General features: G+C 40.3%; 1 protein-coding gene across 1 annotated transcript; it reads right to left on the reverse strand.

The window, feature by feature from the left end:
• Window positions 1-467: 467 nt before the first annotated feature.
• On the reverse strand, window positions 468-27,727 carry LOC143297464 (tyrosine-protein phosphatase non-receptor type 9-like). Its single transcript, XM_076609861.1, has 13 exons — window positions 27,691-27,727; window positions 22,125-22,268; window positions 21,182-21,271; window positions 20,300-20,424; window positions 19,309-19,414; window positions 18,753-18,863; window positions 17,060-17,733; window positions 15,666-15,826; window positions 14,124-14,202; window positions 12,962-13,112; window positions 11,829-12,033; window positions 1,201-9,997; window positions 468-1,106 (listed from the first exon to the last, which is right to left on the reverse strand). Exons 1-12 carry the CDS (start codon window positions 27,721-27,723, stop codon window positions 9,771-9,773), a joined length of 2,106 nt encoding a protein of 701 aa, XP_076465976.1. The 5' UTR covers window positions 27,724-27,727; the 3' UTR covers window positions 468-1,106; window positions 1,201-9,770.

Genomic DNA, 27,727 nt, shown 5'->3' on the forward strand with positions numbered 1-27,727 from the left:
ATCAAATTTAAAGGTCAAAGTAAGGAAAGCCATTTAAAAAAATAATAATAAAAATAAAGAAAAAAGCCAGACAAGTCATATTTTAGTTATATGTGGTATTAATGTTCACAATGTACAACTGCACAGAATAAGCACAAAATTAAACGTATGATCATGTGTCAGACATTCAAAGCACCACATTTAAACAAACAAACAAAAATCAATCAATCATTGGATCACTCAGCCAATCAATTAACACAACAGTCAACATTTCCCCTTTGCTCAGCCCAAAAAACAAAATGAATATGCTAAAATGTCTCTTTATGGATTTACACTAAATACACTGCTGTGAAATTCATGGATTTACTTTCATCTTTTTCTTAACTTGAACTTATATCCTTTGTGTAAACTAAACTCACTCCACAATCTTGAAACTTGTGGATTTCTTCCGAAAAATCTTCTTGCATCACTGATTTGAAGTCAGTGAATTTGTGTACTTTTTTTTTTTTTTTTTTTTTTTTATAAAATGTTATCAAAGAATGTAAGTTCAATTTGTAATATGTAATGTATAAATGCCCTATTTCAGTATCGAGAGGAAAACTGTCACTTGTTCACCGACGCATACATACAAAACACACACACACCTGGACACACCTTCGGTTTTAGCAGCAAAACAATGAACATGTGATCTGAGACCAAAAGGTGAAGGTGGGTCATGAAATCCTGTCAATTTCCATCAAGGTGAAACACACTTGACAAGCATTACTACACATCCTCAAAAAAGTACATATATATGTAAAAAAAAAAAAAAATAAAAAAAAGTGGGGATGGTGGTGGGGGAGCTTATTCTAACCAATCAGAAAATGACACCCTCTCAAACAATATAGGAGAGATTAGGGGAGGAAAAAAAAATATACACTTTGGGAAGAAAGGGGTGTGAAGGGCAATATGAACTGACTGAAATCTTTAACTTGGCCGTGCATGCCAATGTCTTCGTAAATCATTTTTTGTCAGACCATTTAAGTACAGATGCCAATGCTACATTGTTTCTAAATGTCGACTGTCCTAGAGCCTTCTTGGCTGAAAGTGGGGATGTAACTCGGGTAAGACACTCTCCATGATAAATTCTAGCCCCGATTGGACAGCAGCTACCTCCTCTGCTGTTCTGATGGTCAGTTAATTACGTTATCACACATATGACTACCATACATTCATGCAGACATCGTTTCTAATCTATTCTTTATGTTGGGCTGTCACTGAGCACATCTGCACTGCCATTTTTCACCTTTTTTTGGCATCCTGACTGCAGATGACTTACGTTGGTTCATTTTCTTTAAAAACACCGTAACAGTCGCTGACAACAGTCAATTATTTTGCGTCATCACTTTGAAATGTACTGTCTAAATATTGGGAGGAAAAAAAATCAAATGCAAAGCATTACCATAACAATTGAAATTTTTTTTATCAATCTTTTTATCAAAATCATGTGGAGGTTAAAAAAAAAAAAAAAAAAAAAAGGTAAAGAAAAATACTTTTTGTTATGATCAACAAGACAGTGGTACATTGCTGACAAATCCTACCCCTTTTTCAACTAAACCATCCACCACTGACAAAAACCCAAAAAGACCCCACACCCCCCAAACAAGTGCCAACCTGTCCAAGTGCAGGCAGGCAGCCAAGCCATTTGCAAAAAAGCATCACAAAATGAGTATTACATCAGATCCACGCTACAGCTGTATGGATGGGGTTGAACACAAGATACCAGAGCGGGACCGCACGAGCTATCTTTGCTTTGCGTTCAGAATCTTCCCAAGTCTGTGGAATTGGCGTACAGTTAGGAACGCTCTTAACACTAACCAAACTTAGCACTGCCAACCCAGCCCAGTGCCCTAACTCTTGATACCACACCCCCTCCATCCCACCCCCACCTCCACCGACAAAGCAGCAGCAGCAGCAGCAACAGAGTTCCAAAACTTCTTCTACTTCATACTGAACACCCCGACATCCACAGAACTTTCTGTTCTCTCACCCAACAGCCCTAACCTGGCCTAGTGATAAGAAAGATCACAAATCTGCCTTTCCAGATCATTCACAATGATGATGAAAAGTGAACAGGCAAGCAAAATTTTCTGTACCCGGACTTATCTTTCACAAGGGCACGTCCCAGACCCGTAGTTGAGATTTTTTTTTTTTTTTTTTTAAACCTAATATCACAGTTGGTCAATAAAAAAAAAAATTCAAAAAATCTTACAAACATGCAACCAGTGGAACACATTCAGTGAATACAGGGAAACAAAGTGGAACACACATTACCCAAAAAAGAACTTTATCCTACATATCCTGGAATCTTCATTTCAACATTTTTGGTCTTTTTCTTTCCACATGAGACAGTGGTGTTATTCTCATGCACTACAGCAAAGTTAAACCCAAAACAAACTGTAGTTTGAAATGATCGTGGCCAGCAACCAAGTCTGCCAGGTGAGTAAGGCAAGACCTAGCTGTCCACAGAATACCTTGGATCGAGGGATGGAAACTGGATCAGCAAGGCATGGGAGAAACTTCTTTCATACACTTATGACAAACTGCCAACATCACACAATTCAATCTGACTGGTGGGAGGGTTCTGGGGGAAGGGGGGAGGGGGGAGGAGAAACGAACCATAACTACCTGTGTCACATCCAGTCCTCATTTTAATCACACCTTTCAGCTTCTCACCCCTGCTTCCAAAACAACAATGGCTTGAGAGGGGGGGGGGAGGGGGAGCTGAACTAATGAACTGCCCCCATTCACATGCTAAAACAATGCTTTTCAAAAACATGGGCTTCAAGACTTTGTATTAATAAAATGTATACCAGCCTCCACACTGGGCTTTGCAGTTATAGTCTCCCCCAACAGATTTAACTGCCAAGACCTGAGCTTTCTGTGCTCACATTGTGGTCACACTGAAACCTGACCACTGATGACGTCTGAATCGTGATCAGCTTCTGAGGAATGAAGCACTTCAGCTGGGTTTTCATGCAGTCCATCTATTCATAAAATACATGTTTTCGTTAAGATTAACACCACCATTTTGAGAAGAAAAAATATATATATTTATATATAAATATAAAACAATAACACCAACTCACTGCATGGCATCACAATGCACACACAAATCAAGCGGTGCCATGCTTTAACCTTTTGACTGCTACTGACAAGGCATGCATGTCATCGGTGAAGGGCAGTCACATCACTGACATACAAGATATTACAGGTCAGGATGTTGGTGGTCATGCTTTATAAGGACTTCCTCTTCTGTGGGCTGCAGTACCACTGTTCAAACCACTGACCAGTACACTGCACTGAAAGCCCATGCCACACTCATCTCAGTTTCACCAACGGTCAGCAATAAAGGGGTAAAACACCAAGCCAAAACTATCTGAGCAGGTTTTGCCCGAGTGTCTTCTTTTTTTTTTTTTCATTAAAGTAAAAGACATCTTTATGTGATCTTTATGAAAATAATAAACCAATCATTGCTCCCACAACGTAAGTCTGTGCTGTTTACTGCACATCCACATTTGTACTCAAGTGTAATACAAAGGCCCAAGATACAGTTTCTTACTTAACTATACAACCTGCTATGGGGCTGAGATGCTGTCCAGATCGTGGCAGTTTCTTCTTTTCATACACACACCACAACCCATATCTGTATGTAACAAAACTGGAAATCCATTCTTCTTTCAAACAAGGGAAATGAAGTGAAAAACCTGACCATTAACATACTGTTGGTAACCCCCAAAGATTGCACAACTAAGTCACTTGGGGACCCACAAAAAATTGCACAAAAATGAAAAAAACCACAATGCCCCACCACCTCCCTGCTTTTCACGGAACAACAAAGAACAGATCCAATCCCACGCAACCATCCCACTCACATCATGACCACACGTATCGCCTACACAACTACCACTACACTGCCGCTACGCCAGCAATCGGAGCAATAAATTATTAATGATGAAAGCTGTACAATCATGACTATGGCTTACAGTTCAAGTCTTTTTAGTGCACAAATGTGGAAAATGTACAGTCACCATGAAAAAAAAAAAATTCTTTTAGCGTAATTATTTACATTTATGCGAGACGAAATAATGAAAGAATCATGTGAAGAGATGTTGTGTGGATGTGATAAAATCAGCAGATCTGTGCACTGAATTCAGGTACCCTGACTGTCGGCCATTTCATACCACGTAATACTGCTTGTCACTCAACTTCCCTCCCAACCCAACCCACCCCCAAACAAAACTGTTCCAAGTCAAATCAGGTAAATCTTCAGGCTCTTTCAGAGTATAAAAAGATAACACACACAAAGAAAAACAACTTCAAATTACATTTCAGAAAATTCAGAAATAAACTTACAACATCCATGCACACTAGCTTCAACTGTGATTCACAAAGTACAATCGAAAGCAAACCGCACAAAAAGCTCTTTTTATCTTAATTTGTTTCTTCTTCATTGTGCATATCTTAAAAAAATTAAATAAAATCTTCTTTTTTTTAAAAAACAACAAAAAACACTCTGGCGAATGAGACAAGCCCAGTGAAAATACAACTTTTCAAACATACACCAGAAGTATAAGAAAATGTATCAAAGTCAGCACATGATTTTTTTTTTTCTCTCTCTTAACTAGCCTGACACCCATCTGTGGTGATTCTGTCAATTCCTTGTGACCCTGGTGCACTTGGTAATGAAGATGTACTGTACTGGAAAATTCTTTGCAAGTTGAGTGAACTTGTCCAGTGTCTTTTCCAGTTTCTGGTGTCCTAAATGCTTCCTTCAACACCTCACTTTGCTCGTGTGCACTTAACAGACCTGCATCCAGTCTTTTGATGTCACAAATTGCCATGCTAATTTTCTGTATATTCTGAATGGCTGAAGTCCAGATTAAGACAATCTCTGTATTCCTGATTGAACCCCTGTGCTCTCAAACTGACAACCAGCACAAAGGGGGATAAATGTGAAATGCACTGAGGTCACAAAGGAATATAGGTTATCTTTCATGTGCAAGCTGTATCCCTTCTCACTGACATCAGTTTTAATTTTAAATACAGGATGTACAAATAAAAATGTGTCAGAGACCAACAGATCCTATTAAGTTGATGTGCATCTGAAAAATATAAAATATAGTACACTACTCTGGTACCAAAGAAATAGAAAAACGTTTGAAAAAGGTTCCATATCTGAACAGTGCTGGATCTGATCTGACCATGCCCTTGAGGACTTCAAGTTTCAAAGAACAGATACAAACATATTTTAGATCAATATGTATACATATTTATATACAACATAGTTTTCTGTCCCTGTTCCAGGGAATGCCAAGTTGGCACACTGCTCAATGGACTTGTGTACAAAGACCTTATGTACAATGACTAGAATAAAAACATATGTGACCCAAACTACACTCATAAATAGAGCTATACCTATACAAAAGAAGCACACATAGACAACAATGCATTATGCACACTTTTTCTTTTCTTAATATATAAAACCACTATTACAATGAATAAGAAGGCAACAATTAAATGCAAATGCCATAGCTGCTTGTGCAATACTTTTGTAACTGCAGACAGTATGAATAAACTATTCAAAAGATACATTCTAAATATATAACAAATATAATCAAGCATTTTTGATTACACCTGCAGGCAGGAAAAAAAAACAACAGTTGCACACATACTCACAAATAAATTTGCAAACAACACAAACGAGCAACAAAAAGAGATTCTGAAACACTGTCCTCAAAGATGGACAACAGAACTTACTACAGTGGATGGAGCATGCATGTGCCTCACGCATGTTCCTGCCTCCTCCTCCACTTTCTACATCATAGTACACACACTCCTGCAAACCACTCGAGGAATAGGCCACCACAGAACCAAAGAAAACTCGGTGTTCCCATTACCTGTCCATCATCCTTCAAACGTAACGTGATCAGCAAATAGTAAATCCATAATAAATGTTGAAAAACAATGATTCTCAGGACAGGGTGTTGACACCAAACGTGTCTTTGAAGAGGAGAAGGACGTGTGGGACACAGAACTATCAACATGTCAGAAAAAAAGACACTGAAGCTTTAACTAAGTAGACAGAGGAGTATCCCGCCAAAAAACACAAAGTGTTACAACACAAATGGCAAGCATGGCTTCAACACAATATCAAGGAGTCAGATGCAATTGAAACCCGTCAGCAGACCTGTAACAAAGGTGACCCTCACCTTGACCCTTTGATTCTGACCTGTTGTGGATCATTCACCAAGAAAACTCCCTCTGTGCAACACTACTGCTTTGCATGACAGCTGTCTTCGTCCGCTTCCTTTTCATGCTCCAGGTGACAGACTTTTTCATTTTGGTGTCGAAAACAACACATCAACAAAGCAACTTAAGAAGAAGAGAATGTGCTACCAGACGGGCCAACCCCCCAACATTCTTGAGTAGCATCTTCAACACTTCAGCGAAGCTAACCAGTGTCTCACATTCGCAGACCAGCTCTCAACTGTACTCCCTCTGGCATTCCGAAAGGACGAAATTATTCCACACCTTGCCGCTTTTCCACATAAACATGTCTGGAGATTTTAAGGTGTTGTAAAACACTGTTCATTCTGCCATGTGCCGCTTCAAAGTCATCCTGTCTGGTCAACACACAGTGCCCTGGGTGTGGTTTGAACTCACAGAAGGTGAAATAGCAATTCTTTGCTGTAAGCTTCATGGTAGCACTGTGCGGACACCTGTTTCTGTGCTGCCAATGTCAATTAATCACTAGCCTTTCTCTTCACAAACACTTTCTTTCTTACAAGGTGGGAAGTGAACACCAGAGGGCAATGAGATCTGGAGGGAAGTTTAATTCTCCCGAACGGAAGTGGTGGTAAAACATAAACTGAGCTGCAATTGGCTCAGACCAATCACGAACCACAGAACAAAAATTCTCATTGGCTGAAAGTACAGCACCCCCTACATCACAGGCTGTGTTTCTGGCCGCCTCCTTACCCTTTCAGTTCACTCACACTGACAGCATTGAATCTTTTTTTCTTTTTTGTTAATTATATTTTATAAAAACACTTGATTTTTACTACTTCAGCACTCATTTTTATTGTGAGCATAGTAGCATAGCATTTTGAGGCTCAGCAGAGCATGCTTCACTCAAACCACAGTGGTTGGCAGGTCTGTTGGGCACTCAACCTTTCCTCATGCTTTCCCTGTTGCCTGCTTCCTGCTCTCTCCCCGCCCCCACCTGCTGCCACCTGGCCCACCAACTGTAGCATGCTGGAGCAACACTGGCCAACACACCAAGGTAACTTTTATCTCTGGTGTCTGAAGTTCCTGTTTCCAGTCCCCATGTCAGCAAGCAGTGTACCCACATCACCGGTTTCTTCCCCTATTAATGGTCAAGGCTCAGGTGATAAAACATTTTGTGAGCCCATGCAGCAACATGCATGAGTGTATGTGAGAAAGCCAGTTGTAAGCAGTTCAAATCCAAGTGCACTGCACAAACAACAACAACAACAAAAAACTGATACAAAATCAAAACACTGGCTATATATTCCTCACTTCAGACGGACAACAGTTTTGTTTTTTTGTAGCATCATCAGCCAGCTTGAGTTTAGAACGATGCCTCTCCATTCAAAATTTCAAAACATAAAAATCTACTTCCCATAACCACAACAAACAAAATAAACAGAATAAACAGTAATCTATGTGTGCCCTCATTTACATGCACACACACACACATACACACACACATACACACACACATCACTAATTCCAATGACTCCTTATAAAACCTGATACCAAGCCCTCTCACACCTGTTCCCGACTGATCAACCTTGGTCCACAAGTTTTTCTCTCCAAGAGCAAGAACCAGTAAATCCCTTGCTGTTGTGGAGACAACATTTGTTTTGTATCGTTCCGTACCGGCGCCAGGTCAATAACAGTTATTAATACTGAAAACAGAATGCGATGAAGAAACTTCATTTGCTAAGGGTCTCTTCACCAATGTAGAGAAGAATTTGAAAAAGAAAAAAAACAAAACAACTCTGGATTCAAATACAGTGCTGATGAAGAGATCTAAGAGCTAACAGGTCAGGCAGCAAGGTGCTGAAAAACAAGCCTCATTGCTCACAAGTTAGTACAAAAAGCTAAAGCCCAAGCAACGCTCATCAATCAACTTAATGAAGAAGAAGAAGAATCCTGTCTCAGCTTGGAATACAACCAATACAAAGCTGATAGAGTAATGGGCACTTCACAGCTCCACTATTACAGAATTCACACTAGCTAGTTCTCTCACTTTCTCACCTGACAGTCCTCCTCACATCACAAAATGTAACCTGCCTGTGTTGATCCCAGCCAAGAAGGAAGGCTATGGGAGGGCTCAGCCAAGAAGGAAGGCTATGTGAGGGCTGACCCACTGACACACTGAGTGACAGGTTATGGGTAACCTGCAGATCCCTGCCACCACAACCACCACTGCCCTGATGCCTCATACCTTTCAGGGCTATCTACCAGTCAGCGCTCTGGGGAAATTTAACTGAGAGAGTGGAATGAGGAAAGATCACTTGCTTAAATTTCTATGTCACTCACAACCAATTTTGCGAGTTTTTGTCATACTGGACCAGTAGTACTAGTTTTGTTTTGCTTTTATTGCAGGTGTGTATGCAACATTCAACACTGCCACAGAGAAGCTTTCCTGGATACCAGAACCTACTGTTTCATACTATCAAAAATGAGCTTCATCACCTCCCTGGAAGATAGGTATGTTCACCACATTTTAAAACCAGAACCTTCAGATTTACACTACCAACTACTCTGAACTATGATCTTTATCATCTCCCACCCTGGCAGAAGATTGGTGGCATCCTCACACTAACGATTCTAAACCATCATCTTTATCATCTCCCTCCTGGAAGATTGAAAGTACCCTCACACTAACAGCGATATCTAGACCATGGTCTTTATCATCTCCCTCCTGGAAGATTGGTGGTATCCTCACACTAACAATGATCTCTAGATCATGATCCTGATCACCTCCCTCCCTGGCAGAAGATTGGTGGTATCCTCACACTAACAACAACCTCTAGACCATGGTCTTTATCATCTCCCTCCAGGAAGATTGGTGGTATCCTCACACTAACAACAACCTCTAGACCATGGTCTTTATCATCTCCCTCCAGGAAGATTGGTGGTATCCTCACACTAACAACAACCTCTAGACCATGGTCTTTATCATCTCCCTCCAGGAAGATTGGTGGTATCCTCACACTAACAACAACCTCTAGACCATGGTCTATCATCTCCCTCCCTGGCAGAAGATTGGTGGTATCCTCACACTAACAACCACCTCTAGACCATGGTCTTTATCATCTCCCTCCCTGGCAGAAGATTGGTGGTATCCTCACTCACACTAACAACAACCTCTAGACCATGGTCTATCATCTCCCTCCAGGAAGACTGGTGGTATCCTCACACTAACAACGATCTCTAGACCATGGTCTTGATCATCTCCCTCCCTGGCAGAAGATTGGTGGTATCCTCACACTAACAACAACCTCTAGACCATGGTCTTTATTATCTCCCTCCAGGAAGATTGGTGGTATCCTCACACTAACAACAATCTCTAGACCATGGTCTTTATCATCTCCCTCCAGGAAGATTGGTGGTATCCTCACACTAACAACAACCTCTAGACCATGAGCTCCTCCCCACCCACACCCACCACCCTCGCTTCGAGAGATGAAGATTTGAACCCGTCAGCCCCCAGGTCCTCAGTCGCTCTCACTCTCGCTGTCCTCCAGCACGAGGGGCTCCTTGTCAGGCAGCAGGCCACAGCGCAGGGCATGCTCCACCAGCCCCAGGTGGCAGAAGACGTACTGGTCGGGCATCTGGATGCTGAAGGCACGCTGGCTGCGGATGCGGCGCACAGTGGCCGGGATGTCCACGGTGCCCACGTCCTCCAGCCGCCGCAGGCTAATGTCCATGGTGATGAAGGTGCCTGCACACACAACATGATAATGATTATAACAATCAAAAACATCACACACAACTCAACACTCATCATACACATCATACATCTCAATACTTAAATAACATGCCTTTATTCATTCATCATTGTTGCTGCGCATACATGAAAAAGCAGAGTTCCCACAAATATGACCAAACAAAATTCCATACTTTTCTCCAGACCATAACCTGACCTGACAACAAAATTTCTATATCAAACAAAAAAGTTCTGCAACACCAGTGACAAAAGAGATTGGTGGATATCCCAGTATCAGTGTTCGAATTCATCTGTTTAATTTTTTCAATTGATTTTTTTCTAATGCATTAACTGATTAACCTGTTTTTCAAATGGTACTGATTAAGGATTTTATTAAAATTCCAACATTTTTCCTGAGCTTAAAGGGCAAAACATATTTTTAAAAGACTTTTCCAGCCCAGGAAATGGTTCTATCATTTTCCCATCATTTTTCAAGACTTCCAAGACATGGAATGAACCCGGATATTTATCACTGTTATTGCATTCTAATTCAAGTATGCAACATGTGCGTGGGTACTGTGCATATGTATGCGAGTGTGCTTTAGGTACACATACATTTACATAATATATTATCAACCAAAAGCTCTCTATCCTTTGCAAAAACCAAAATGAACTGTCAGAAAATTCTAATAAAAAAACAACAACAACAGGAGTCAGAACATAAACATAAATATACAATACATAAAATTATGTATAACAGGAATACAAACCAAACATGCCAGGACACAACTCACATATCCGAGGCAGAAAACAACAAACAAAAAGCAAACACAACATAGTAGGAACCTCTCATTAGCTTGTCCAGAAAACGACTGCCACTTTCTTGCAAAACACTACAGGTGAACGGACTGGCAAGGCAGAAATGAAGGAAAGCAAAGAACAACAGAAAGGAAAGGAAAAGGTCTGTGTGACACTTCTCCAATGCATTCTTCTTCACAACACACACACACACACACACACACACACACACATGCACACACAGTGGTGTGTGTCTGAGGCTGCTCATGAGAGCATCTGTATGTGCACACACACACACACACACACACACACACATATATATATATATATACGTTAAAATCATAGAAGGGCATATAAAAGCTTTCGAACAGTATTCAGCAGCAGTTGAGCTGGACAGCAGTACACCAGTGAATCAGTTGGTGTTTGACTTGAAAAGAAAAAGAGTTTCCAACTGTTCAACCAGCTGGTTCTGTCTCAGGCATCGGTGTTACACACACACACACACACACACACACACAAAGAACCCAGCTGTGTCTCAACCATGCTGAAAGAACTACAGCTTCCAAGCCTGCAAGAGAGATGTCAAGACCACCGTCTCTCCTTAAACTGAGTGGCTGAGGGGTCGGTGCCGGCCATACCACCTGGCCAGTTCACCAAAGAACAAGCAACAAGCAGACATCGCATTCAACCTCGGTGCTTTGCTGATTCTGTCTCCAGCAACACTGTGGAGTGGTCAGTCAGGAAAAAGAACAGAATATCAGAGGTTCCAAAAACAAGAACAGAACAATTTAAGAACTCATTCTTCCTAAGAACAGCAGTTGGCTGGAACAACCTGAGCAAAGACCAGCTGCTGGCAAGGGTGCAGGACCACCATCACAGTAGCAGCAGCAATGCGCGCTGTGTAGAAAGCTACGCACGTAAGTCCCTCTGTTGTGTATATAGCTGACCAGACTTCTACAAATGTACCCAATCAAAGTAAAAAAAAAAAATAAAAAAAACAAACACACACCCCTACACCAACCCACCCACACACACAATGTTCCCCCACCTGTGCGGCCGATGCCAGCACTGCAGTGCACCACGATGGGAGGGCCCAGCGGGTGTCCTGTCCACGCAGACCCCATGGAGCGGGTGGCCCTCTCCTGCACCGCCCGCACATGGAACAGGAAGTCCAGGAACCCCGTTGCCGGGGGCACACCGTAGTCCGGCCAGGTGGTGAACTGCAGGTGGGTGATCTCCCTCGTCTCCCCCGTCTGCCACGCCGCAACAGTCGGGAGAAAAAAGAGAAATCACTCTAACATTTCTTTGTGGCCGGGATCCATGAGGGGGGGGGGGGGGGGGGGCTTTAATTAACCAAAGGGTGTGTCTTAATACCAAAACAAAGTAAAATGAGTGAAAAAAAAAAGGAGGGGAAAAAAAGTTACAGACAAAAGGACAAAACTCAACAAACACGCAAAACCAATAAACTGTGAATAAGCCTGAGGGGAAAAAGTAAAATGAGCAGGACTTAAATGCTATTTCAGAAATCTATGTAAAATGGATATACTCCAACTCATGTACTTTATGTATCAAGGACTAATCAGGAAGTGCCATTCATGAACTAGGTAAGTTCAGACATATGTATATATATATGCTTGCACAAATCTATCTTTGAAGGTTAAACTTACTATACTTCAAAAGTAGCTTCAAGAGATTCTCTTGAATGTTTTAGCATCACACATCTGTAGGGTTCTAAGCTGATCCAACGCATACCCCTGTAATTTACCTTTTCCAAGCTAATCATACAGAAATATTTATACATTTGTTGAAAATGTTCATTAATGTGTCTCACACACACACACACACACACACACACACACACACACACACACAAATCCAATTATTTTCAGGCAAGGCTAGTCAAGACATTCAACTCTTTCTCTGTTTCTGGACCTTGCGATTGGAATGAACTTCCTTTTTCGCTTCGTCAAGTCTCCACACTCAGCTCTTTCAAGTCTGGCCTTAAAACCCACCTCTTCCCAAAATAGCCTCCCTTGCCTGCCCTTCCTTGTCTTTAGTTTCTGCAGTATTAGAGTTATGCATGCGTGTGAATGACTGGTGCGAAAGCGCTTTGATTTGTCTCTGCACAAGATCCAGCGCTATATAAATACCATTATTATTATTATTATTGTTTTAACTCACATTAGTATTGTGAAGAATGAGTTTTGTTTCATTGTAACTGTTGACAGACTGTACGGAATTGTTGTAGACGATGAATTCCTCAAACTGCTCATCCGTGTGTTCTTCGTTGGGCCAGTACTGTCCACACTTCATACGCTGGCGCTCTATCGTTCTGCAAACAAGGCAGGCGATGAAGCAAGCTTTGCGCAACTCATTACAAAAGCAAAGAACACATATAAACATGCACGTACCTCAATTTACCAGACCTAACCACAAAATCATTTCTCAGTTTCAGCAGCCCCACTTTTCAGTATTCAGATGCTGAAGAAAAAATAACCAAAACAGTTCATCATTGATCAAGAAACAACATAATAATAACAGTGTAATTTATCTAGGCTTGATTTCAACAAACAAAGAGAGAAGAAAAGCTTCCTGTGCCTTTCCCGTTAGTGCACTGTCATGAAAATGGGAATATGCAGAAAATGTTTTTCCCCACTTTTAAGCCATATTTTTTCAAGATAGTATCAGTATCAGTAGCTCAAGAAGGCGTCACTGCATTCGGTCAAATCCATATACGCTACACCTCATCTGCCAAGCAGCTGCCTGACCAACATTGTAACCCAACACGCTTAGTCAGGCCTTCAGAAAAAAAAAATTATAAAAATTGGAAAAAAAAAATAATAATAATAATAATAATAAAATAAAATAAAATAAATTAAAATAAAATAAATTTTAAAAATAAAAAATAAAATAACCAAAAAAATTTAAAATAAGATAAAGCAATCCTAGAGAAAATGGCAGTGTTACAGTTTAACACACACACACACAAACACACACACAAAGGACAACCAAAACAGGTTTATTACAGACTCATTTTGTTTACACACATGGGCCAATGAATTAATAAATATGAAGATGTGCGAGTCCTCCACTGCATTTATAAAGGTGGTGGTGGTGGTCGTTTTGTTTTTTTTTAACTTGAAACAAAAATCATGGCATATTCTCTTTCAAAATCTAAAGCCCTTATTGAACACATACTTTCACCAAAAGTTGTGACCAAATCACAGAGGGTAGCTTATCTAACTTGCATACACATATGAGCACAGCCACACTACTTCACAGTGACAATGACACACCTGTGTGCCAGCATTTACACAAGACAATGCAGTGCACACTAACCTACCTGGTTGTCATGACAATCACCTGGCACTGCTGATGCCAGATCATGCGCCAGAAATCCACAAATGTTTTAGGAAGCGGGCCTGAAAGCAGACATTCAAGATAATAAACACTTTCAGTTTGCTAATTTCTTGAAGCGGAAACCAACAACAAGAACAAAAGCAAAAACATGTGGAGTTTTAAACATGCTGATTTAATATCAAAATTATTGTGACAAAAATGCTAATCTGCTGAGCGTAAACTGAAGCACAATATAACTGTGTGAAATGAAAAAAATAATTGCCCGGAGTCCTTAACAGATATTCTCACCAACAATACCAATCAAGATTTTACTTTTCTGTTTTTATACAGCCACTTGAAGTTAAAGAAGCCAAAAAACAATATTATTTTCTGAAGATAATGGAGTGTTTAAACAGGCTCACATAACAAACATCTCAATACAATGGTTCGGTTGTTCCAAAATGTACAAAATATCAGACATCAAAATGATTTCGTGTCCCCACTTTCAACCAGAATGGCTTGTTTACTATAAACTGCATGTTGCTATCTATGCACATTAATGATAAGCAGCTTCATAGAATATCTCACCAATGGATGCGTTCCAGCAAAATTAGTTTCAACACAGATACTGTGAGAAACCAAAAATCAACAAGAGAGGCAAGGCCTTCAAGACTCACTTGTGATAAATTAAGTCCCCTAGCATTAATTATAGAGTAATTTCCCTTCTTTACTATCTGCACCAAAACGTTTGCAAAATAAATAAAAATTCCATGCTTAGCAAAAGAAGTTCCTGTTTGAACAAAAAATGATAATAATGACTCCTCTTGTTGTTATGTCAGAATAAGAGGTCAAAGTGCCAAGTTTAGAGAAAACAAAAAATATAAATATAACAGTAAATGCAGCTTGCATATAATTAGGCTTCTTTTTTTTTTCCCATCACAGAGGTGCAATATTGTTTTAAACAAGATAACTGGAAAGAACTGAATTTTTCCTATTTTTATGCCAAATTTGGTGTCAACTGACAAAGTATTTGCAGAGAAAATGTCAATGTTAAAGTTTACCGCGGACACACAGACACACGGACACGGACACACACACACACACACAGACAACCGAACACCGGGTTAAAACAGCAGGAATTTGAAGTATTCCAACACCTGCATTACAATTCTGAAAATGTTGGGCATTTCATAATCTTCTTTGTATACATAGGGACAACACACTGTTCTTGGTTTTATACTGATTATAGTTACCAATGTTGACTGAAAACAACTGGCTTTTCTTTCTCATCTTTATATACTAAGGTACAGTCAATCTACTCAATCAAAAAAAAAAATTAGTTCCCAAACAACAAAACAGTCATTGGCTTCTACCATCTTCACCCAAACATTCTCCAGCATCCAGTCTCTATACATTAAATTCCATCAATAAATCAACAGATATAATAAAACTGATCACTGAATCCACTTGAGAGGTACAATGACCAGTCAAGTGGTGAAAGGATTAGACCTCTTAACACAGTCACCAAGGCAGCCAAGCTCCTCACCTTGAGTACATATATAGGCATTTTTCTGCATGTAGCCATCCACATAGTTGGCGTTAATGTAGTCTGAAGTGGGGTCTCCATCAATGATGGGCAGCATGACTCGGGAGTGATCGTAACACAGCACATCAGTGTAGCGATTCTTTGGCAAGTTGTGGCGTGCCCTGGCAGCAACCAACCACAGTTACTTACTGTGCTGAAGTATTTGAAAACATCAAATGTTTCACACTAGTTAGTAAAATTCAATACTTCACATTCTGAGAACATCAAGGATTTCGCAGTCAGGTTCAATGTCTGACATCTTCAGAACCCCATAAAGTAATTTACCTTTCTTACAATTACAATCAGAGAGTACTTCAGAATTTTAATCCATAGTTATCATATCAATTGTAATACACAGTCATGGTAACTCTAAACAGTACTTTAGAATTTCAATCCATGGTTATCCATTGTAACATGTAGCCAACAAAAATGAGCTCTAAACAGTACTTTAGAATTACATCATAACTCATTATCACATCAACTGTAAATTATAATGTAATATTCTGTCAACTGTCACTGGCTCATAAATAACACAAAGGATGCGACACCTGGTATTTGCAGGTCTACATCCTTGGCAGATGCACAAGACTGCCCTGTCAGCTATGTGGGTGCTGCAGAATATTAGCTGTGTGCTAACTTGAGCTACGAGCTGATGATGGTGTGTTAGCCAAGGGACAGGCTGTTCAGCAGTGGTTTCTTTAACCACCTCTCCTTTAAATGAAGTAGCAGGCTGGTGGGGTGCTTACTGACACTGTATCAGTGAAGTTGTACTGATACTAATACTTCATGGGGGTGATTGTTTGTCACAACAGAGAGCACATCACCATAGCAAAGCGCCACCATTAGGGGTACAGGAAGTGGTGGAAGGCTGGAGGAGGGTCTGCATTTTATTTTTATTTTATCAAGAGGTCTGCATTCTCTTTTTATTTGAACACCAAAGCAGATTTTTCTCCTGCATTTTGTCAAACATAATAATTCTCTTGCTGCCGTCAGTTCTTTTATGTGGGTGACTTTGCCTTTATTATTTGATCTAATATGTGTGAACAATTTTCATATTCTATTCTAAGGGTCATCATACTTTACATATATTTTCATCTGGTAGATTTCTAAGCCCAGATTAGATTCATGGAAGTGGATCAGATAAATGAAATAGTAGAATACACACCATACACACACCATAAAAAACCTTCCATAAATGTTTTAATTTTTGACATGATGATGCAATCTATGCTCTAAACACTTAATGATTTTAGAATTTGTACCAAGAATTTTTTTTTTAATGTAAGATACAGCATATAACTGTGTGACTGCCAGACAGTTTATAATAGAAAGAAAAAACATCGAAACTTTCCCACCTGGAGTGATTGAACGTTCCAGCATGCGGCTCCATGCGGATGTGAGCGTACTCGTTGAACAAGCCCTTCTTCTTCACCGTCCGTACATGCTCCACCAGCATGTCAAGGGTCAGCCCGGTGCTCTCTGGCATGTGGATGGAATCGTCCAGAATGTTCGACCCTGACGACAGGGGGCGCTTCTTTCGAGGCAAGCTCTCCGACGACGGGGGTTCGTGGGCGTGGTTGTGGTGGTGGTGATGGTGGTGGTCCAGGGTCCCCGACTCAGAGCTCCGCTTGCGGGATTCCGAGTTGCGCCTGGAGGTGGAGGACCTCCGCTTCTTGGAGTTGAGGTCATCTTTGTGGTCCCAGTCGCCCTTCTCCTTCTCCCGGTCCTCATGGTTGTGCTTCTCATGCACCGTGTCCTTGGAGCTGACAGAGTCAAAGTCACTGATGAACTGGTCCGTGTCACTGGAGAAGGACGGGGTCACGGAGCTGCACGACCCCCGGCTGGAGGAGGCGGTGGGTGCCTTGGGAGCCATGAAGTAGGTGTCCATGTCCGGGTGCAGCCCCGTGGCCACCTCCCGGCACAGCTGCAGCCACACGGGGTGCACCGAGGCCTGGTTCCCGCCCAGCGTCTTGGGCAGCAGCTCCTTGGGCACATACTGGTTCAGCTCCTGGAGGCTCACCGTGTACACCTGGAACCGCAGAAAATATATGTGGATGTTGTGATCTCTTTCCCAGAGTGACATGAGGGGCAATGCTGTTCTTTTCTGACGTGAATCACGGACCTTTTGTAAGCATAACAGTCAAGTAAAGGGGTGGTGGTGGTGGTGGGGAGGGGCACAGAGTGTTAAATACCTATGGGGGTGGTGGTGGAGAGAGGCATAGGGGTTAAGTACATGAGGGGGTGGTGGTGAGAAGGGGGTAGGCTGTAACAAAAATGAGGTGGTGGTGGTGGGGTGGGACATAGGGTTTTAAATACATGAGGGGGTGGTTGTGGGAATGGATGGAGAATTTAAGTTCATGAAGGGGTTGGGGGGTGGGGACATGCATGGTGTGTGTAAGTACAAGAGGTGGTGGTGGTGGGGAGGGGCAGGGAGTTTAAGTGCATGAAGGGTTAGTGGAAGAGGGTGCATGCTGGGACAGTGTCAGTACTAATCTTTAGACATGAAGAGACTGATCCTTTCTCATTACCATTCTTCTGATATATATAAAAAAAAATTTAAAAAGACTGATTCTTTTAGTCAACAAAATAAGGGGACAACATAATTTACTGCAAATGAAAAAAAAACAAAAAAAAACATGTCGAGCCAACCTCCATTTTCTGCAAGTCTTGAACACTTTCACTGATGAACTTTTGTGCATCAATTTTAATTGCATTTCCTACTTTTTTGTGTACATTTCATTCATGTTATTCATTTTGCTGAAAAACAGGTGATGCAATCCTATGATGTTGAAATTCAAATGAAGAATAGTGACTAGACATATTGACCTAAAATCTAAATCTCAGTAAAGTAACAGCCTTTCACTGACAATCATACTTGACAGCAGCAGGCAAAAGGTTAAAAACAACCTCAGAAACCACACGGCATTTACTAAATTTAAAAATGTTACCAAGAATCTTTGCATAACCATTCAGCTGTGCATACATATGTTTCAAGACTTTTTTTCTTAATTACCACTGTGATCAGAAAGACATCATCAGTATACTTACACGTTCCCTCAACTTTGCCTTGACAAAGAGACGAAGAATCTTGAATGGAGCTTTGAACCACAATGGTGCAGTTACAATCAACACTCGCTTTAACCTTGCTGGATAAGCTCCCTGAAAAGAAATTTTCAAAAAGAATCAATACAAGGGACTGATCTACATCTGAAAAATATTTGAAGAGGAGAGGCAAGGCTGTGAGAGAACAAGCGTGGGTGTGACTGTGGAAGGGACGTGTGTGGCAGACTCAAAGAAGAGTGATGTGACAGTCACGTCACTGAAACACCTCAGATGAGGCAAAAAAAGGAAAGAAAAAAAAAGCATCAAGAAACCAATGATCAAAATGATTTTAAAGATATGATTCAAGAAGCATAAGTTTCAAATAAAATTTCATGTTTACTGAAAGGAGCACACTGAACTAACATTTACAATGAACGTCTACAAAGATAGCTACATTAAACAAAGTAAAGCCTTCATGTTCATTACAAAAGCATGTTCAACGATCATACATGTAAAATGATCAGGACAGATGGAATACAAAATACGTAACTATTTCAGTTACCTTTAGTAATGACAGTATTTTGATGCTGAGATCGTAGTCAAAGTTAGCGTACTTCGAATCTGTCATGTCGTAAATGAAGACAAGCCCGTTCCTCTGAGTGTCAAAGCTGGACAAAGTAACAAGAAAGAAAAAACACAAGCAGTGGTTAATATTTATCTGGAAGGGTAAATATAATTCCAACAAATGAAAATAAATATACAACGACAAAAACTGAAAAGAAAGTGTGAATGATGTTAATGTAACACTTTTTTTTTAAGCGTACAAAGAAAAATCTGTACCTAAAACAAGAAATACTGTACAACTTTAAGTCAGCAAAACTTTGAAATACAGCATATATCAAAAAGCATTAAAGTCAAAAAGCAGGCGAGAAAAGAAAAAGAAACGAGAGAAACAAAATCAGATGCCATTTGTTTCCCTACTGATTTTAATTTTGGTGGGGGGAACTGAAAGAAATCTACAACACTTAACAAGGCTTTCTCAAAACAAACATTTCTAATACATACAATCACTCCTCTCGCTCACACCACCTCCTCCCCATCAAACAGTGCCTTCACATGCTTGTCTTCACTGATACTTGTAATACTGAAAAATGTGCAGAATGGGTCCAGTGGTATAGCACCAAAATGCCAATTTGGAAATCCTTATAAAACAGAAACACTCCCCGCTCATGCAAACTGCACAGCACCTGCCCATTTCTTCTGGGGTTTTTTAAATGTTTTTACTTGTTTGCTGATTTTGTTTATGAACTTACATCATTTCATGTTAAGGTTTTACACAAACCAAGGTTAGGCTCAAGGCCTGACCAGTATGCTGGGTTTATGCTAAGTCAGGTATCTGCTCCTCCTTTTTCTATTTTTCCTTAACAGATGATGTGGTGTAGCAAATATGGATCAGTCCACACACTTTGACACTTTCTTGAAACTGAAACAAACTAACCCCCCCCCCCCCCCACCCACCCACCCACCACCCACATCCCACACCACATACGCACCTCTCCAGTGCAGCATCCAGCTGGTAGATGAGCCCCTTCAGCACCACCTGGTGAGTTGTTTGGGGCGGATGGTGGAGACGAGCAGTGAACAGAGCCAACCCAGCACCTGATCGGTCTCGTCCAGGCTGAGAAAGAGAACACACTTTTTTTTTTTTCTTTCTTTCTTTCTTTCTTCCACAATATGACTTCACAACAAAATATAAGTTCAGGATGCAGTGCTCTTATGTTATGAATGTGAACAAATTATGATTGTGAACAAAACTGCCCCTCCCCTATCCCTGTGTGTGACTGCTTTCCCCCAATACACCCCCACCTTGTTCTCTGCTATTAGCTTCAGATCCATTGTTTCCACGTTCCTAAATTCAGACACTCCCCAGTACGTTGCTGCTCTTTCTCTGGACCTTTATACTCTGAATGAACTCTTTTGCTCCGTCAAACCTCTGCACTCACATCTTTCAAATTTGGTCTTAATAACTACCTCTTTCAAAAAAAAAAAAAAGCTTCATGTGTGAGTAAAATGACCAAAGAGATCATGTAAAGTGATTCAAAATTAATACTGTATAATCTGCATGGTCAACGTGTTCTATGTATAAACCATGCAGTTCAGTTCATCAAACATATTCACTGCCATAATGAGCTGAAAATGATTTTGATGACAAAGATCATGAATGATCATTTAGCGAATCATTGTCAACAGAAAGATGAAGAAAACAAATGTTTTGAGCGAATGGGTAAACGAAGTCATTTTTATGTATCAAATTCATGCATGCACACACACACACAAACACACATACAAACACACTTACATACACAAAGTACCCCCCCCCCCCCCCCCAAAAAAACACACACACACGAAGCACCCCATACAAAATAACAACTTACCAGCACAGTAAATTTCTCTGTGTTGACTTCTCGCTGAAGCTGTCTGTCAGAAGGGTCAATGAACTGCAGATCCTCTTGTTCTCTGGTATTCTGTGAAGACAAAGACTGTACTACCTGTACCACACTAAGAGCAACTACCTGAGAATCTCACTGCTGCCAGAGGTCAGGTATCATCAGGCATCTTTTTCAAATCAAACTACACTGAACACCCTCAATTTTCACAACTGAAAGTAAAAACGGTGTCAGTATTGTATGACAATGGTTTACAAATACACCCTTGCCATAAGGTGCTGTGTATGACACAGACAAACAAAATGCTTTCAAAATAGTTACTGTTAAGAAGAAAACAAAAAAGGAGAAAGAAAATGACTGAATCAAATTACTTTCCAACACAGTCTGCATGCACTCGGTAACCTGCATGAAGTAAGTGGAAGTGCACTCCAAAGTCATTTCCACTGAATCTTATTTGGTTATTATATAAACCAGCCTGTTGATAATATAACCCTTATGTTATCATGATTTTAATATGCATTAACTAATTTCTTCTATTCACCCACATAACTGTCAAGCATATGAATCTGTCTTTCAATCTAGCTATGACCTGACAGGGTGACATGCACTTAATATAAAAAATAAAACAACCCATAGTAACAAACAACTCCTCAACAATTTTTTTTTTTTTTTAATTAAGCCACTTTATATTTCTTTAAACTAGCGAGACACCAACATCAGCACTTTTCAAGAAGACAGCTTGCCAATTAATCCTTTTGACATTTTTGGTCAACCATACTGTTTTAGTGTTTACCACTGTCTGAAGGCAACTCCAGTAAATGGCACAGCAGACACATGATAAGGCAACTGAAGCTGACAAGGCTGAAGGTTAATGAAAGATCAAAAGCAGACAACAGCGGCTAGTGGATGGAGACAGCAGCACAGCACCCACCTCATGAGCAAAAAACAAGTCACAGGCCCTTTTCAGGTCGAACTTTCTGGCCATCAGAAACTTGATGGCTTGGCCCCATGTTACAGCGCCTTGGTGGTGCGCCACACGCTCCCTGTTCACCGCTTCCAGAAACTGCTGCACCACCTGCAATCACACAGACATACACATAGAGCCATGTACAAACACACACACTCTCAGTCTCACACACACACACACACACACACACACACACACACACATAAACACAAAGTGACAAACACACACACACACAGTGAACCAATGAACACTGTCCTTGCTGCTCTTTGATACTGCTTTTTTTCTTCTCTTTTTAAAAAAAAAAAAAGAAATTGACCTTTTAATGATCCAGTGACTCTTTCATCTCTCCCAGAAAACTGCTCTGGTCATCGCAAACTCATTTTCATTTAACCTTTTTTTTTGGGGGTGGGGGGGGGGGGGGGGGGGGGGTTGTGCGTTCTTTTTTCTTCCTGCGAACTCAGACTAAAAAGTAAAGGTAAAGAGAAAAGGTACCTACTACTGTAACAGAAAAGAACAACATTTGGTGTTTCCTTTGACAGTACCTTTTCATTTTCAATTATCATTACTAGGCTCAAAACATCCACCCATCCAACTTACTGGGACAAATAAACCTTCTGGTGAACAAGCGAAAATGCTCTCTCTGCTTGTTCACTGGACAACCAGTCTTTTAGTGTCAGTGAAAGGGTGACTTGAGCAGTCAGCTTCAGTGCAGACCATTCACTCTTCTGCCCTCCAGTTTTTACCTGAACACCTCCACCCCCCCATCCTCACATCCCCCAATCTACCAATGATAGGAAAAGTCTGCTGAGTCTGCTCTAAAATCAGTATTTGAAAAAAACTGTTTGTTGATACGATTTTGTGATCGCACACATGAAAAAAGTGAACTGCACATTAGAAGTGCAGAAAGACATGATGAAAAAAGTGAACTTCACATGAGAAGTGCAGAAAGACATGATGAAAAAGAGTAAAGCGGAAGACAGCTCAGATGGTGAAGAATGAAAGATTCTTCATCATCGCTATTCATCATTTCTCTCGTCTGATTTGTCATTACACGACAAGTAGTTACTTTTATGAACCATCTCTTTACTTAATAGGGAAGGCAAGTGGTAATTTGAGAGGACAGGATTTTTTTTTTTTTCATCCACTTGTCTCCAGAACTAAAAAAAAAAAAAAAAAAAAAAAAAAAAATTCTAGCCCTGCTTAAGCTGCTTTGGTTTGAGGTCAGCAAACAGAATCAACAATGCAAGCTGATAGTCAGCAGGATAAATAATGATACTGGAAACATATTCAGCAAGAAAACTTTCTGACTTCTGATCAAACTGTTCTAAAGTTCTGTATGTAGAAATAGGAGAAGTAAAAAAAAAAAAATAAAATAAATTTTAAGTTCAAGTAGGAGTGATATGAATCACCAAAATGATTACTGTCATGTCATTCTGGGTCTACATGACATTATGACAAGCAAGTACTTGAACCTCATTGACCCATATTGACTTTGTGATGCTGTGACAGATTTTCAAAATGTTTATGTCACTATTGTCAGTATTTATTACATAGTTCAGTTCAGTTACTCAAGGAAGCTCACTGCATTTGGACAAATCCATATACATTACACCACATCTGCTAAGCAGATGCCTGACTAGCAGAGTAGCAGCATAACTCAACGCGCTTAGTCAGGCAGCTGGATCTGAGGAAGGGTCTATGTAGTAAAATCTGTGATTTTTTCCTCTGTTTTAAGGCATCACTCTAAGCATTTTTAACCCCTCTGTCACACACTTAAGTAATCTTTATATTTACATAATATATTAATATGTGTGTGTGTGTGTGTGTGTGTGTGTGTGTGTGTGTGTGTGTGTGTGTGTGTGTGTGTGTGTGTGTGTGTGTGTGTGTGTGTGTGTGTGTGTGTGTGTGTGTGTGTGTGTGTGTGTGTGTGTGTGTGTGTGTGTGTGTGTGACTCTGTGTGTGTGTGTAAAAATCAAATAGGACAATGCATGGCTTTAAAGAAATATTCTTTATATTTCATAGCTTTGTTCATATACTGTGTTCATGGGAACATATTTTCAGGGAACAACATAAGAACAACAATCAAAACAAATCAACCTGCCAAAATTACATCATGCAAACCAAACAAAATGAACAAAACAATCTCCATTTTATATATACCATGCAGTTTCAAAATGTTACAAAATATTCAGCACATTATTGTCATTAGAACCTGCATTTAGTATAGAATTTACAGACTTGCATTAGCCCCTTCTACCCCACAACTGCATGCCTGATTCACCTACCCTAGGCTCGCACTACATGAAACCAATGCAGTAAAAAAAATTTTTTTTTTTTTAAATTAGGGTGGTTCGCTGAAACTGCAAAAACCAATGGAGAATTCTTGATTTGACCACTCTAACAAAGCTTCATTTTCACATTTCTGGAATCCATTTATGGTTCAGCTTAGATATAGAACGCAAACTGTGCCAAGCAAGAATAAATTAAACTAGAATAGCATGTTGGTACAAGAATACCTTTACCTGGTCCACTGGGGAAGTAATCGTGGTACAAGTTAACTCGTACCTGGAGTAGAAAGTCAGTTATGTCATGTTTAACATTAATCATTAAACTACAGAAATACCTTTCACTTTTTCAGTATAATTTTAAGTTTGATCATATCATCCATTCACCTTTGATTTGGTACACCCTTAGAGTATAAGGAGTTAAGGGCTGAAACACTTGACTGCGGGGGGGCTTCTTAAGACCTTGTACTGTCCAGCTCTCCCTAAAGTTTCTTATCACTGAGACATGAGTAAGCCATTGACTTTCAGGAACAGTCTGAATGACGTTCGGGAAAGACCTAGTGACACTGGGAAAGACTAGACTCTTGGGTTCAGTGGGTTGGCACCCCACCTTACCCTTAATCAATTGCTACAAGTTGTTCAAAGAAGAGATGCTCCCAGGATTCACTGAAAGGGGAAGAGAATGATGAATCTATTGGCGCCAACAGAATCACGACTGGAAATGGTAAACAGACTATGATTTCAGAACTGATAGAATTCCCATGTGTCTGTGGGCGGAAATTCTCCACTGATCATGTCATGAAGATCCACAGGACCAAAAAGGGTTGTATGAAGAATCTGACAAATGCTCAGCAGCGCACTGCACCAGCAGATAGGACGTCAGAAAACCAAGGCCAGGATTCAAACCACAGTGCCAAGGACATCCACGCTGATAATTCAGACGAATCATTTGTACAAGATCTTGAAGCCAAACGCCAGAAACTAAACTTGCCACCTGCAAGTGCAAAAACAGAATGGGAAGAGATGGACCAAAAAATTGTTCGAAAACTTGATGCACTGATAGGAAAGAGCACCTTGGAACACAAATCAGCCACCTACAGAGATATTGTGTACGCAGCCTGTCGGGAAACCTATGGAGTGAAAGCACCAAAGACAAGAGCACCTCATCAAAAATCCAGGTGACAACGAGAAATGGACAACATCCAAAATGCAAAAAGAAAACTCAAGAAAACGATGAAGACAGCTTCAGAATTTGAGAAGCAGGGCCGACAGAAACTTTGGAAAGACCTGAAAGCAAAGCACAGTGCCCTCAGTAAAGCAGAATCAGCAAGGAGGAAAAGGAGCAAAAAGAAGAAGAAACAAGACTGCTTCTTTCAAGACCCCTTTCAGTTCGCCAGGAAACTATTCAAGCAGCCCAAATCAGGGACACTCACAGTAGACAAAGAAACACTTGAACATCAGAAATCTACAGAATTTTGCCAGAAACAACCATTTTGTTGCTGTGGGTTCTTTTACGTGCCCTGAGTGCATGCTGCACTCGGGACCTCGGTTTATTGTCTCATCCGAATGACTAGCGTCCAGACCACCACTCAAGGTCTAGTGGAGGGGGAGAAAATATTGGTGGCTGAGCTGCGATTCGAACCAGCGTGCTCAGATTCTCTTGTTTCCTAAACGGACATGTTACCTCTAGGCCATCACTCCACATGTCATGGGCACAAGCAGCGATGGGTGTTTCTGGCTCCAAACTGGATCTAGGTGTGTGTGCGTGTAGGTGTGTGTGCACACGCGCATGCACTTGTGTGTGCACATGCATGTGTAATCCCTTGCAAGCGAGTATGTGTGAAACTGCATGCATAGTAGGCTGGACTTTCTTTTAATCTAAAAAAAAATAATATTCTTTTTAGCTGAAAATATTGACAGTATGTAGGATGAATGTCCAATATGTCTAATGTTTTGTTAGCATCCTGGTTTTCAAAATACTTTTACAAATAATTGCTATGTACTAATGTAGTCACTGTTAATTGCAAAGTTTTAAAGCAAATATATGGAACTGAAATGTTTTCAGTTCTACATAAACTTATATGATTCTTGCTCCTCTTTAATTTAATCATGCTCTCTTTTTTCTGTGTCTGTGTGTGTTGGTGAAATGTCCACTTTTGATCACTACACATGATCAAATTGATGCAATTCATCTTTATGACATATTAAAGCTATTATCATCATATCTATGTCAGTTGTCTGAAAGGGCTCTTCTGTCTCAGTGTCTGGCAGGGGCTGGGTGTACTTTTGACCCATGTCCTATAGCTTGCTCACACTAATTTCAACTGAGAATTATGTATAGCATGGTTTGTCTTGAGAACAACCTTTCTGCCACCACATGAGGAAAGGCTACCCAAGTCTGATGATCATAGCACTGAAACTCGTGGTAGCAGTTTACAACGAATCCAAGCAAATGGGCATTGCATGGAAATAGTTGGGGCAATGAAATAGAAACTATGATATACCAAATAACCATAGATTCATACCTCAGAGTCAAATATATGCAGTCACCACTCTGGAAAGTTACTAGATTTAGCATAAAATGATACATGTATGCCTTTTTCATAATAACTAATAACTAAATGCTATGTAATAAAAACGGATGAATACTAAAACGATGCAGGATTCTCATGAAGCAGCGAACATTTCCAGGAATCAACACTGAACAAGAAGAAAAAATGGAAATAATTCCAACAGACGATAAAGCTGCGTTGGGGTTGTGTATTCATGACAAACATCACTAACAAATTCAAGCAGCCATGATCAGTTGTCTTATTTGTTCTGTTAAAAAAGATCAAGAAACAAAAACAAAACATCACGAGTTATTACCTTGCGCCAGAAACACAAACGAATGCCAAGAAAATTATGCAACAACTTGAACAGGGGGAAAAAATTAGATGCTCTGAAAAAGGTCTGCTTGCTGGTTATTGGTGTACGAGTTTGGAACCTGTCTTTAAATGACCATGTCAAGACGTCCATTGCATTCACTTAATTATTAGGCAGACTGGTCTGCTTCTGATTCTGAGACAGAGCCCTCATTGTGAGAGCGCTTTCCATTTTCTCTGAGTCAGTTTTTAGGCACCTGCAAGTTCAGCAAAAGACTATTTGTTCCAAATGACAAGAAAGGATGTTCCTGGTTATTAAGAGTTTGCAAAATTCAAACCGTAACATTACAAACCAGCTTAACAAACCAATCAAAAACATACCGTTTCTTCGTCTGTTGTCAGAAGAGCAGCCATGTCT

Source organism: Babylonia areolata, chromosome 22, assembly GCF_041734735.1.
Source record: "Babylonia areolata isolate BAREFJ2019XMU chromosome 22, ASM4173473v1, whole genome shotgun sequence".
Lineage (NCBI taxonomy): Eukaryota > Metazoa > Mollusca > Gastropoda > Neogastropoda > Buccinidae > Babylonia > Babylonia areolata.